The sequence below is a fragment of the Musca domestica genome, unplaced genomic scaffold (genome assembly GCF_030504385.1).
Source record: "Musca domestica strain aabys unplaced genomic scaffold, Musca_domestica.polishedcontigs.V.1.1 171, whole genome shotgun sequence".
In the NCBI taxonomy this organism is placed as follows: domain Eukaryota; kingdom Metazoa; phylum Arthropoda; class Insecta; order Diptera; family Muscidae; genus Musca; species Musca domestica.
This window is the reverse complement of record NW_026712231.1, coordinates 698,231-711,835: the sequence shown is the minus strand read 5'-3', so window position 1 is coordinate 711,835 and position 13,605 is coordinate 698,231. Positions and strand designations below refer to the sequence as shown.

At 35.2% G+C, this 13,605-nt stretch overlaps 1 protein-coding gene across 1 annotated transcript in view; it reads left to right on the top strand.

Annotated features, from left to right (window-relative positions):
• The first annotated feature begins 304 nt into the window (after positions 1 to 304).
• The window catches only part of LOC101890385 (ras guanine nucleotide exchange factor R), a 44,819-nt gene continuing 31,518 nt past the window's right edge, over positions 305 to 13,605 (top strand). Inside the window, exon 1 of the mRNA XM_005188620.4 lies at positions 305 to 1,557. Within this exon, the coding sequence (XP_005188677.2) occupies positions 1,423 to 1,557 (135 nt within the window). The 5' untranslated portion in view covers positions 305 to 1,422. The remainder of the gene's footprint in view (positions 1,558 to 13,605) is intronic.

The window sequence follows — 13,605 nt, the reverse complement described above, 5'->3', positions numbered from 1 at the left end:
TACAAACATTTTCCTCTTTTATAGATATATATAAGTTGGATTCCATTTTAGTCTTATATATACACATGTCCTGTAGAATATTATCCAATTTTGGTAATGTCACTTTTTAGGCATTTATTGCACATTTTATATGGAAATCCTATTTTTTAAAGACCCAAACTCTTTTTTTTACCATTTGTGCAAAGATTTGTGTGGTATACTGTCTCCATGTTTATATTTCTTGCTAAAAGTTTTTTGTTTGTAATAACCCAAGCACACACTCATCACATTTTTCTCTCTCGCTCTTCAATCTCATTTCAGGTCTGAATACAACTGAAACAACAAGAAAGAATATCAAAATACGACAGACGACATGCTGTTGAGTGCAGAAATTGGTGAAGAAAGAGTAGACGAAGTTATTGGGAGTGCGAATAGTGCCTCCGCCAACAACGCCAGCAATCATACCACAAAGAGTGGCAAAGACAACAACGACATCGGCGAAGACAACGACACCAACAACATTGCTGCCGTCGCTGCCGAGTTTGACAACTATTAAAGTTTTAAGGGGCTGAGAATAACAAACCAACGAGACCGAAGCACAACAGAGACAAAAACGAAGTTGTTGGCGAACGAATGAGACAAACACGATTGCCGCCATCTACATCGAGTTGGCTCAAAGGAAATTCAAACTGGCTTCGTCAGTTGATTACCGTCCGCCGTCGTCGTCGTGTGTTGTTTTGCGAAAAAGTGCCCAGTGTGCGTTGTTGTGGAAGTTCGTCGTCGCTAAAGCGTCTTGTAGAGTACGCGCGACCGACCGATGTCAAGGTGATGCGCGTGTGTATGCCCATATGTAATAATACCAACAACAACGCAAAAATTGTCGTTGTCGTCGAAGAAGAAGCAGCAATATCTTGGTGATAATGCCTGCTCGGAGTGTAGTGTACGACGAAAAAAAAAAGTAAAGAAGTTAGTGTTGAGTGTTTGTGAGTAAGTTCGTGTGTGTGTGTGAGTCTGTGAGGAGGGGATACCCATAAAAGAAATTACAAGAAAATAATAAAAAAATTAAAGATCACCCGTTTGACAAGTTGTTTATTTCGACATAACCCCGGAAGAATGATAAATTTTATTACTGTCTAACGTTTAACGCCCGGGCGAAAACCACAAAAAAGGAAGAAAGAAAAATCCAAACAAAAAGAAATACCCGAAATACAAAAAAATAGAAATAAAAGAACCACACACGAAAAACAAAAAAAAAAAAAAACACACAAAAAGCAAAAGAACAAAATTAGCCACCGGCAACAGTTTTGCCCAACCAACCGCGCACACATTAAATTATAATAGGACCGGCTTAAACCGGACCGAACGCAACGCAAAACAACGATTCAACCACATTGTGGCTCGTTTGGATTAAACTTGAAATCGACACAGAAGAATACCCTAACCATGGGCACCAAATCGCCGGGTGGACCTCAGCGCTGTCGTTTAATTCTAAAACAATGCCTGGCCATCCAGCTGTCCAAGCCGGGTCACACACTGGACGATTTCTGGATGTATGATTCAGGCTATATGATTTTCCAGGTAAGTCAGCAATGCAACACCCAGTATGTGGGAGCTTGGGCGCCACTAAAACACCACACCACAGCGCTTAGGTGTTTGGGTGATAATTCGTCGCAAAACAGTTAGTTGGTGGGATATGTTGGTGCGCCAGCGCACACCGTTCATTCGTTTAGCCATTCTGTTTTTCTTGTGGGCAAGGTTAGGTTCTCACATTAATTTGTGCTGTGTTTGCATTTGATTAGTTAAACAAATACATATGTATTCGCATGTGTGTTGCCTGCCAAAGCTCTATGCAATGAGGTGCGTCGCATAGCGTCACCAGTAATTATTGCCATTACGTTGTGTAGGCCCATAAAACCACACTAGACCATAAAAGTTTTGCCTTCTTGACTGTTCCAAGAACAGACGTATTTTTTTATTGGACTTTAATCGATGACTTTGTGAAGCCTTGAAGTTTATTTGTTTCGCTTAATTTAATGGAGTGAATTTCTTGAGAAAAACAAGTTTAAATTCTTCGAAAGCTTGAAGTAATTAACTTAGATAATAAATTGTGGATGGATGGAGGTGGAAATGTGATAGATTGCAATGCGGCATGGGTTGTTAGTCAATTAAGAGAAATTCTAAATAAACTAATGATCGAATAAGTAAACGATTTACCGAGATCGTGAGTTACATATATTCGATTTTTTCGACCAGCATCGTTGCATGTTCGTGGGTTTTTGGACAAAAACAGACATTAGGGAAATATATGATGTTAGAGCAATATTGGTTTACTTACTGATAACGGAATATCACAAAACAGTCATTTTTATAACCTTCACCATATTATGGAGGGTATATTAACTTTGTCATACCGTTCGTAACTCCTCGAAATGCTCATGTCATACCCAACAATTCTTGATCAGCGTAAAATTCCAAGTCGATTTAGCGATGTCTGACTGCGCTCCTGTCTGTCCGTCTGTCTGTCTGTTGTAATCACGCTATACTTGGAACGAATTGAAATAGTAGGCTAGAATGTTGCACATATGTGTATTTTGCCAGTAGGCAGATTAAGTTCGTAAATGGGACATGTCGGTCCAGTACCTCCCAATATTCGGTATTTTAATGATTCAAGATATATGTGTACAAAATACTTTGTACATACTTTTGAGCGCGGTTGAGGTTGAGGCGCTGGGAAAATCTAGCAATAAAATATAAAAACTCGAAAATTACATATTTCCCAGCCGCCATAAAACACCACAGTGAACAATTCGGTGATCTTGTGCGCTGACGCATACGATATCGATGCGCTAAGCAGATGTACAAGACGACTTGAATAAAATGTCAAGCAGCCCTGCAATGTTCTCCATTCAATATTAGAATAGATAAGAATAATTGTGTGACTGCGATTAGGTTAAGTTAGATTAGTTTTTGTAGCACTTAAGAAACATATTTTTGAAATAAAATCAGAATTGAATCAACAGCCAAACCACTCGGTTGGTTTTCTTTTCTCATTTAAACATTGATCCTCCGAGCAGGATGCGAATAGAGTATAGTGTTGATAATCGAAGAGGGAGATTGGACTCTATTCTCGTTTGCATTTGGTCCTTCGAGCCGGATCGAGAATTGAATCCACATCCGAAGAATAAGGTTTTTCTTTCTTTTCTCATCCCCGAATAAAGAATAGAGTTGACAATCGAAGAGAGAGATTGGACTTTATTTTACTTTACAATATGTTTTACCGGAATTGTTTAAAATTAAGTATTTAAAGTTCATAACAGCCTATGACAAAAAATTGCGTTCGCAGGTCCACGTCTTCGTATAGCTCCCATATAACGATACCTCCCTATATTCGGAACTTTTATGATTTTGGCGACATTATTCAACGGAATTGTTTCAAATTTCGTATTTGAAATTCGGAATTGGTTCTACATCCTATGACAAAAACAAATTACTTATGTAGACCACGACTTCGTATAGCCCCCATATAAGGGGTTTCATTTGAAAAGTATTTTTGACATTTTTCAAATTTCTCCAAAATGGTGGAGGGTAATAAATGTTCGACTCAGCCAAACTTAGCTGATTTTTCACTTGTTTTATTTCTATAGGATTTGTTCCATAGAATGTTTCCTTAATGACTGAGAATTTTTTGAATCTATTTTTATACCCTACACCGCATAGTGGCAAGGACATTATGTCTTTGTGCCTTTGTTTGTAACAAGGAGAAGGAAGCGAGATAGACCCATACTTACTTTTGACGATCTTCATAGAATCACTTTCTAAGTCGATTTATGCATGTCAGTACGTCCGCCCATGGATTCTTGTGAACAAAATGCAGGTCGCATTTATTATCCGATTAAGATTAAATTTTCCAAACAAGGGCGAACTCTATTGAAATTGGTGATAATTGGATCAGATTTAGATCGAGATCGGTTCAAAATAGGATGTAGTCCCGATTTATATTTTTATCCCATATCAGGTTTTTTGTGCACCAAATGGCTAAAATCAGCCCAAATGGACTGAATTTTGGCAATTATTCATCCTAGGAACCAGTACTACAACTTTTGTGTATATCGGTTCAGATGTAGCTATAGCTCCCATATATATGTTTTATCCGATTTGGGGTCTTAAGTCACTCACATGCGTAATGTGCGCTCCAAAAGAATGACATTTGGTACCAGATACTGCTCGAAAATACCTCTTCCAAATTCTATCGAGATCGTTTCAGAACAGGATATAGCTCCCATATATATTTTTATGCGATATCAGGTTTTTTGTGCACCAAATGGCTAAAATCTAACCAATTATTCATTATTATTATTCACCCTAGAAACCGGTACTTCAAATTTGGTGTAAATCGGTTCAGATAGCTCCCATATATATGTTTTATCCGATTTGGGATTTAAAGTTCCTCACAAGCGTAATATGCATCCCGCAACAATGATCTTTGGTACGAGATATGAGATACAGCTCTGAAATAAGCATTTCAAATTTTGTCAAGGTCGGTTCAGATTTGAATATAGCTCCCATAAATACATATCTTCAACCGATTTCGCGTTAATCGTGTACCAAATAGACAATATCCGTCCAAATGACCTGAATTTCGGCAATCCGCCCGAATTCAGTCTAGAAGCAAGTACATTAAATTTGGTGAAAATTGGTTCAGATATATGCTACAGCTTCTATATTTGTGTTTCATTCGATTTGGGATTTAAAGTCCCTCACAAGGGTAATATGCATTCCACAACAATGATCTTTGGTACCAAATATCTTATAGAGCTCAGAATTACCTTTGTCAAATTTTATCGAGATCGGCTCAGATTTGGATATAGCTCCCATATATATCCTTAATCCGATTTCAGCTTTATTGTGCAAATAATGACGAATATCAGCCTAAATGGCGTGAATTTTGGGACGTACGTTTCTATTTGGTGGAACTCGGCTCAGATATATATTTTTTAATACAACTCCTTTCCTTTCGAAGTGATATCATGCACTCTATACCAATATTTTTTTGTATAAAAAGTTAAAAATGTCTCCGTCAAATTTGGTGAAAATCGGTTCCCTCTGAATCCAAATTATAACTGCTCTAAAGTCAAAGGTTGATAGGTGATATGATATACTTCAAATAAATCCCCAATATAATTATTTTGTAACGAGAGCTCTACTTAGTATGCATACTGGTGTAGGGTATCATATAGTCGGCCAGGCCCGACTTTTGACTTTTCCTTGCTGGTTTTTTAGCATCGTTGTAAGTGTATTTTGTACTCTAGGCTTCGGAATTCGGGCCAATAGTGAGGCTTAAGGAAAATAACCGATTTTAAAACAGTGATCAAAGAGGATTTTGAGGAAAATGATTATATATTCACCAGCTCTCTTCAGAACGAAATTAATTTACTTACTGATAACATACGAAGAAAAACTCCCAATTATTTTCATTTTCGGATCTAGTCTGATAGCTTAAAGGCATCGCATTGATTGTTGATTGTTTAAAAATTGCAGGATTACAATGCATGGGTTGAATTTTCAATATAAAGCTAGGGCCACGGACAGACAGAAGATAAAAAATATCTACATCGCATTTTATGAGAGTTATAATTATTCAAAATGTGCATCCTTTGTGGGGGAGGATGTTGTAGTGGGCCATATGTCCACTTTTGCATCAGACTTATCGCCTTTATAAAATTTTTGGGGTTTTCAAAATTTGAATAAAATCGGATGATCCTTCCTTATTATTTTGTTAAATTATTTTCTCTAAAATGTTTGACCTTTTGTGTGAGTGGGCCGATATGACCGATCTCAGAACTCGATCTAAGTTTGATAAAAAATATTACGATGTACCAACTTTGGATGAAATCGGATACTCCCTTCGAGAGATGTCCCCTAGACCGACTTCAAATGTCCTTAAATCGATTTTTGAAAGAGACCTAGGGTCTAAAACCGTTATTTTGTCGAGGCATGTTTTTCTGAATCAAGTGATATATACCCTCTGCAGCCATATGGTTGATGGCATAAATTGAGTTTCAATCATTTAATTAAAAAAAATATTGCCAATAATTTAGAGAGGACCTTGGGAAAGTGTGCCAACTCTCAAAATATTACGCAATTATAATTCCTTTATAATATTATCATCAACATCGATAACCAAAAATAAATACGTAATGGGTTATTCAATCAGCGTATTTAAAGACCCAAATGTATCTATATTCACGTCAGATTCCGTATGGGTTATTTTAAACGCCAATAATTACAGACGTTTTTTCTCTCCAACTTTAATTGGAATTTATGGCCATAATTAAGCTAAGGTTTGTATTCGAGAAAGGTATCAATTGGACCATTGACTTACATATTGAATATCTGATGTTTGATGTTAAGATTATCAATAGGTTGGTAGGGAGATAAAAGAGAAGGGGAGAGGGAGATATATAAAAATTTAGATGATAACTTGCTGGTAAAAAGTAAAAAGTGACAGGTGTTACGAACACCCCCAAGTTAATCAAATAAAAATAAAACAAATTACCAAATTACGTCAACAAATATTTCAGTCTCGAATACTTTATTTTTATTACCGGCTTTTATTTATTTTAAAGGAGTTTCAATAAAAAGCTACAACAACTAATTATACCCTGCTTCTTCTGCTCCATTACGGAATTTAATTGAGTTTTTGTTGGTGTCTTAACAATTGGTAATTTGCAAAGTGTTATTGGGGAGTGGTTGGTGTGATACCGAAACCTATTGATTTAAATCACTTTACAATACCGAGCCAAGACAATTAAATCCAATCCAAATACATTTCAATAAAACAAAACGACGAAGACAACGACAACAGAAACCCCCACATTACGAAATCGAAGCCTGAAATTATCAATAAAATGCTACATGTTTTGATTTCGAAAAAAAAAAATTCTTCAAAGTGTCGATTATCCAGAGACCACGAATGCCGGGGCAGCAAAAAAGCACCACAACGCATGAGTTTAACACAGAAAACAAAAAAAAAAAAAAAAAACCTGCAAATCTGGTATAACTTTTACTTCGTATGTCATATTGTATTTTTAGAGTTGTTGGAATGTCTCTCGAAGTAATTAAATACCAATAGCTTTATTACTTTCAGACAGGTTGAAACAATGTGTTCGAATGGCTTAAAAAACAACACACAGAGATAATGAAAGTGACCGGTTGAGGAGTTTAAATGTTTAATGGGTGTGGGTGTGTTGTTCTTTGTCAACATATTATGGATATTTGCAGACTAGCCCCTCTTAGAATTCTTTGGGTAGATCTGATTTCTGATTTTTATTTTTGGTATTTAACCCATTTCGTGCCGAGATTTAATTTTTATATCCTCAGCTATATGGCTACAGAGGGTATATATTTAATATGGCCACAACGTGCCTAGATCTCTTTGGACCAAATCCGTTTCAGGGTATTTGGAGTCGGTCTAGGGGTGTCCGTGCGTCTGGTGTGAAGATGAAATATATCCGTCCACTTCCTTAGTACCTCCCGTACAAAGGGTCAACATTTTGAATATCTATGAAGCTCATAAAATGAGAAATTAGCATTCGTTTCCATTCAGGCACATTTGAATATTTCTATCAACACAAGATCTGTTATAAAGATGAGAGAGATCGAACCATTCCTTATGGTACCTCTCCCACAAAGGGTCAAAATTTTGAATATTCATATAGCTAATAAAACATGAAATTAAGATTGAATTCTATTCGGATTTGGTATATCTCAATATTTACAACAAAGCAAGATCTGTTATAAAGATGGTAGAAATCGGACCATTTCTTCTGGTACATCCTCCACATAGGGTTTAAGATTTTGAAAAACAAAACGCTGAAAGAAAGCGAAATAAGTATCCAACTCTCTTTAATTTTTACACATGCAAACATTTTTGCTAACACAAGAACTGTTGTGAAGATGATATAAATCTCCGGGCCCCAGAAGTCAAAATATATTTAAATAATCGAACATTGACTTCCTATCTCGCCGGACTGAGTCGATCTCGCTAAGTATGTCCGTCTGTCCTTGGTTCATGTTAAATTGTTAATATGTTAATTATGGCCCGATCATCACGAAATTTTGCATTGAAGTGGGATTAAGATCGGAATAGAAACCTATTATAGGTCAGATGATCGCAAAACATTTAGGGATTGAAACGGTCCAAAACTGGAAAAATTATTGATTTTGCAGTTGCTCTAGAAGTCAGAATTTAAGACCGATCGGTTCGGAATTTAGCATGAGACTAGAGTTTAAGGCTGAGCAAAAGCCTATCAATTTGGATGGTCATCGAATTGTATTTGGCAGTTAAAATGGACAATAACTCATTTTAAAAATATTTTTTAAGAAACTTCAGTGCTATGCTCATGGCTTTTAAGAAATATGTTTTAATGACCTTCAGTGTATACTCGTGTTTTAAATATATTTCAAGGACTTTAAAGCAATATTCTATTTCAATATTTTTCAAGGGCCTTCTTAGTGAATTTTCAAGAATATTTCTCAAGGACCTTATCGTTGATATCTTAGAAATTTTTTAAAGAATATCCAGATTATTTTTTTAAGAATATTTTTAAAGGATATTCAGAACGATTCTCTCGAATTTTTAGATTATTTTACAAATGTCTTTTTTAAGTACTGCGGGGTCATACCCGTCAATTTTTTCTTAATATTTTGACAGCCAAAAATTACATTTTCGGAGTATTTTTGAACCTTATTCAGAGCAATAATTGTAACTTTTTTAGGATTTTCGTTTAAACACATTCAGAGCCACAAACGTGGACTTTTTAAAAATATCTGGATTTTTTTAAATATATTTTCAAATAACTTCGCGGTTAGAAAAATATATTTTCGAATATCTTTAGAGTCACAAACGTGGATTTTTAAAAATATTTTCTAAAACATCTTTAAAGCCACAAACGTGGATTTTTTCTCAAACATCTTCAGAGCCACAAACATGGATTTTTTTAAATATTTTCCAAAAACATTCACAGCTATTAGAATGGATTTTTAAAAACTAATTTTTTGGAACACCTTCACAGCTTCAATCTTAGATTTTTACAAATTGATTTTTCTCAAACTTTTTGAGCCTCTAACAAGGACGTCTTAAAAATCATTTTTAAAAAAATTTTCCGAGCCTCTAACGTGGATTCAACACTTTTCGAGGCACAAACTTGAATTTTTGGGAATTTTCGAAAGCGTCATATTTGCGGAAATTAGAATCAGGGAAATTCAAAGTGATAATTGTGGATTTTGTACAACATATTTCAAGGACCTACTCAAGGTCGTGGAACATAGACTTGGAAGGTACGTCTATATGGGAAGTATACCATAAAATGATAAATTAACCTCAGAATTAAAAAAAGAACCTAATAATCGCTCATCTCCCCGGACAATTGTGGTTAGGATTGTGAACCTGGGAGGAAACCGTTATATGGAGACCAAAAATATACACCTATGTTGATATTGTTCTTTAAGAAAAAATATCCCAAATACAAATGTTTAGCTAAATCGATTGGAAAATACTATCAACTCCATTGGTAATTTTCCACTCCTATAACATGACCCAAAAATAGCCCCGCAACATTCGTCGTAGACAGCATAAAGTATATATATTCCCAATCAGCATAAAATTCTATGTTGATTTAACGATGTCCGTCTGTCTGTTGAAACTACGATAAAGCTCACATTATTTGATGTAGAGCTTCAAAATTTAGCAGAACAATTTGTATTGTGTCTAGGATGGTTGGTATTGAAAATTAAATATATCGGTCCAGGTTTTGATATCACCGCCATATAATGTATTTTATTTGTTTCATATATAGAAGACTATTTTATCGTTTTATAGAAGGTCAGAAGGTTCTTTACTCAGAAGGCAAGTTGGTTTCGCCAATATGTCTTCTCGTAGAATGCCAATCAGGGCCTCAGAAATAAGCCCTACTGGTATTTTATGGGAGAATCTCTTGGTCTTCTATGAGAAGACCCACTGTAGTTTTACAATAAAACCTGCTCCTCATTTTAGAGAAGACCTGGAAAGAACACTTAATTGACATTTATAAGGAGGACCAATAGGTTTTCTTTAAGAAAAACAATAGTTCCTTAGCAAATGGAAAATGTTCCGCTTTAGACCCCAACAGTTCTGCCCCCCATAGATTACTCATTTTCTGTGCGAAGCATCAGAAAATATCACATGATCGATCGCCAAGACTATTAGCTTTTCTTAATTGCTATTTACAAAAGATGGCTTGTGTGCTTCATGCGTGTAACACTTGAAACCCAAGGTTATCCATGAAGGTCATCCATTATCAAATACTGTTTTCACTAACAGTTTATCATGTAACATTACATATCGAACAATTGTGACAATTTTCATACATATATGTACATCATGTGATTGTAATAAAAAATAAAAATAATTCGACATTAGGGTTCTTAAACAAGACTGTCGCCAGACTTGTTAAATTTTTTTGTGTGAGACAACTTTTTAATAATTGCTGCCACTTAAGGAAATGGTCCATATATATTTTATTTTTTTTTTTTTTTTTTTGGCAATTGATAGACAACATCAAAGTGGAAATGTACTCAACCTGAAGTGTAACATTTTTACTTTTTTTTCTTTTGGCTATGACATTGAATATTACACTGACCCGGAACAAAATTATGACACCGTATGACTAGAGGGGGGTCTTTTGCGATAATTTCCAGTTTGTTACACAAAATTAAAATATTCCAATGTCGATGTGTGAAAACTTTTGCCAGCCATTGTAGTTGTCACTTTGTGTGTGTATGTGTCTACACAAAGGTGTGATGATGTTAAGGCAAAGCGAAAAAAAAAATATGAAAACTAAGTTTTAGGCAAACATGCAAACAGGTGTAACTGTTAATGGCCTGAAAAATGTTTATTTGCATGAGCCAAAAAGTTTTTTTTTTGTTTTCAATTCAGAATTTGTACAGGGGTGGCGATGAAGATGAATGAATAATCTTTGTGTATTTTTTGTTTAGTTTTAATTTTGTGTGGAGGGTATAATGGGTTTGTTATTCTGTTGGTAACATAACAGAAAATTGATATTAGATCGTCAAATAACATTACACAGTGCAACACAAAAAATAATTACAGGAAAATCCATTAGATTATGACATAATAGAACTAAAAATAGAAGTCACGTGAACTGGCATTTTGAAAGTCCATATCGCAAAATAACCCCCACTCTTCCATATTTCTTAAAAAAATATTGCAGAAAACCATACGAGGATTATTCTGGCGAACATTTTAACCCTCAAGAGCGTTTTAATAATCAAATGGACAATTTTGATTCTTTTTTAAAAATTTTACTAAAAACATACTCTCAACGATGCACTGTGCATTAAAAAAAAATAAGTTAAATAGTATCTGTCGGTTTTGTCGACAGGTGTATACCCTCAGCCAATGTTCGATTATTTAAAAATATTTTGACTTCTGTTATGAATATTTGACTTCTGAAGTAGGTTCCGAAGGCCATATTTGTCCATTTCGTATCGGACCCAAATAAATATGATATATATGAGCTATGTGATCATTTTTTGAAAATGTTAAAACAAACGTGAGGTAGCACATATAGTCGACCAAGGTATTCCATTTTCACACCTCAGCTAATACAGATAAAAATATTGTTATGGGCAAAATTACAAGAAAACCGAACATATATATCCAATTTTATGCGAAATCATAAATTCCGATTAATTCTATATTCATCTCAGGTTTCAGGTTGAAAGAAATATTTAGATATAGCAAGTTGTAAAGAGTCGCTGACTTGTTTCGCAGGTAATGACAGATCAAAGTATTGGAAATTGTGACCCTACGTGGGTGAGTTGCCAGAAGGGGTTTACAGATATATACGCAACAGATCTTGTGTTAGCAAAAATGTTTATATGTTTGAAATTTGAAGAGAGGGAAATAATCATCCAAATTTAGCTTTGTTTTTCAAAATCTTGAACCCTAAGTGGGGGAGGTACCAGAAGAAATGGTTCGATATCTACTATTTTTCAAACAGATCTGGTGTTAGTAGAACTAATGGGATGTGTGAAATATGAATATATGCTTATTTAGGTTTTTGTGATTGTTTTGGTTATTCCAAACTTTGACCAATTGTGGGGGAGGTACCAGAAGGAAGGGTCAGATATCTACAATCTTTATAAGAGATCTCGTGTTGATAGAAATATTGAGATGTACTAAGTCTAAATGGAATCCGATGTTAACTTGGCTTTTTATGAGCATCACGGATATTCAAAATTTTGACCCTTTGGATTGGACCGATATATTCCAACTTCATAGCATATCTTGTGTCAATAGAAATAATGGGAAGTGTGAAATATGAAGAGAATCTGATCCTTCTTTCGGATTTTATGATCGTTTTGGTTATTCCAAACTTTGATCCTTTGTGGGGGAGGTACCCGAAGGAATGGTCAGATATCTACCATCTTTATAACAGATCTTGTGTCAATAGAAATATATTGATGTGCCAAGTCTGAATGGGAACGGATGTTCATTTCGCGTTTTATGACCTTCATGGATATTCAAAAAAATTACCCTTTTGGGGGGAGGTACCAAAAAGATTGGACCGATATATTCCATCTTCATAGCAGATCTTGTGTCAATAGAAATAATAGGAAGTAAGAAATATGAAGAGAATCGGATGCTTATTTCGGATTTTATGATCGTTTTACTTATCCGAAACGTTGACCCTTTTTGGGGGAGGTACCAGAAGGAATGGTCCGATCTGAACTATCTTCATAACAGATCTTGTGTTGATGGAAAATATTGAGATGTGCCAAGTCGAATGGAATTGGATGTTAATTTCGCGTTTTATGAGCTGCATGGATATTGGAAATGTTGACCCTTTTGTGAGGGAGGTACCAGAAGGACTGGATTGATATATCCCATATATACACCAGACCTTGGGTTAATAAAAATTTTGGGATGTGTGAAATTTGAAGACAATCGGACTCTTTCATCACATTTTATAAGAGTTGTAATTATTCAAAATTTTGACCCTTTGTGAAGGAGGTACTTGATGGAGTGGACCGATATTGTCCATTTTCACACCTGACGAAGCACTGATCTTAATATTAGGATTTGGAAATTAAATCCATTGTATTGGTCAATCAAATGGAGCTAGAATTTTGGATGAAGGTCGCCGATGGGGTGTAGGATAGATACAATAAAGGTTTTTCGGACTTTTTACTCAAAGTGGTACCATTTGTTATTATGTATATGGATAGTTGAGAAATGTGGGGTCATATAAGGAGGTGGTTTTTGAAATGCGTACTAAGTATAGGAATTGTACTAAATGGTACTAAATTTGTTCCAATTTGAATTTGGTTGAACGGATGAAACTGGAAATTTGAAATGATGATATTTAGTGTGTATTTGATGGGGTGGACCGGCAGTGTTTGCACCGGACTGATACAAACATTAGGATTTGCAAAGTTGGAGAAAAATCGGATTGTTCTTTCTCTTTCTGTGCAGTAAAATATTTTTTTGAAAATTCCCATCTGTTGTGGGAGAGGCACCAGAAGGAGTGGACCAATATTGCCCATCTCCAAACTCGATATAAG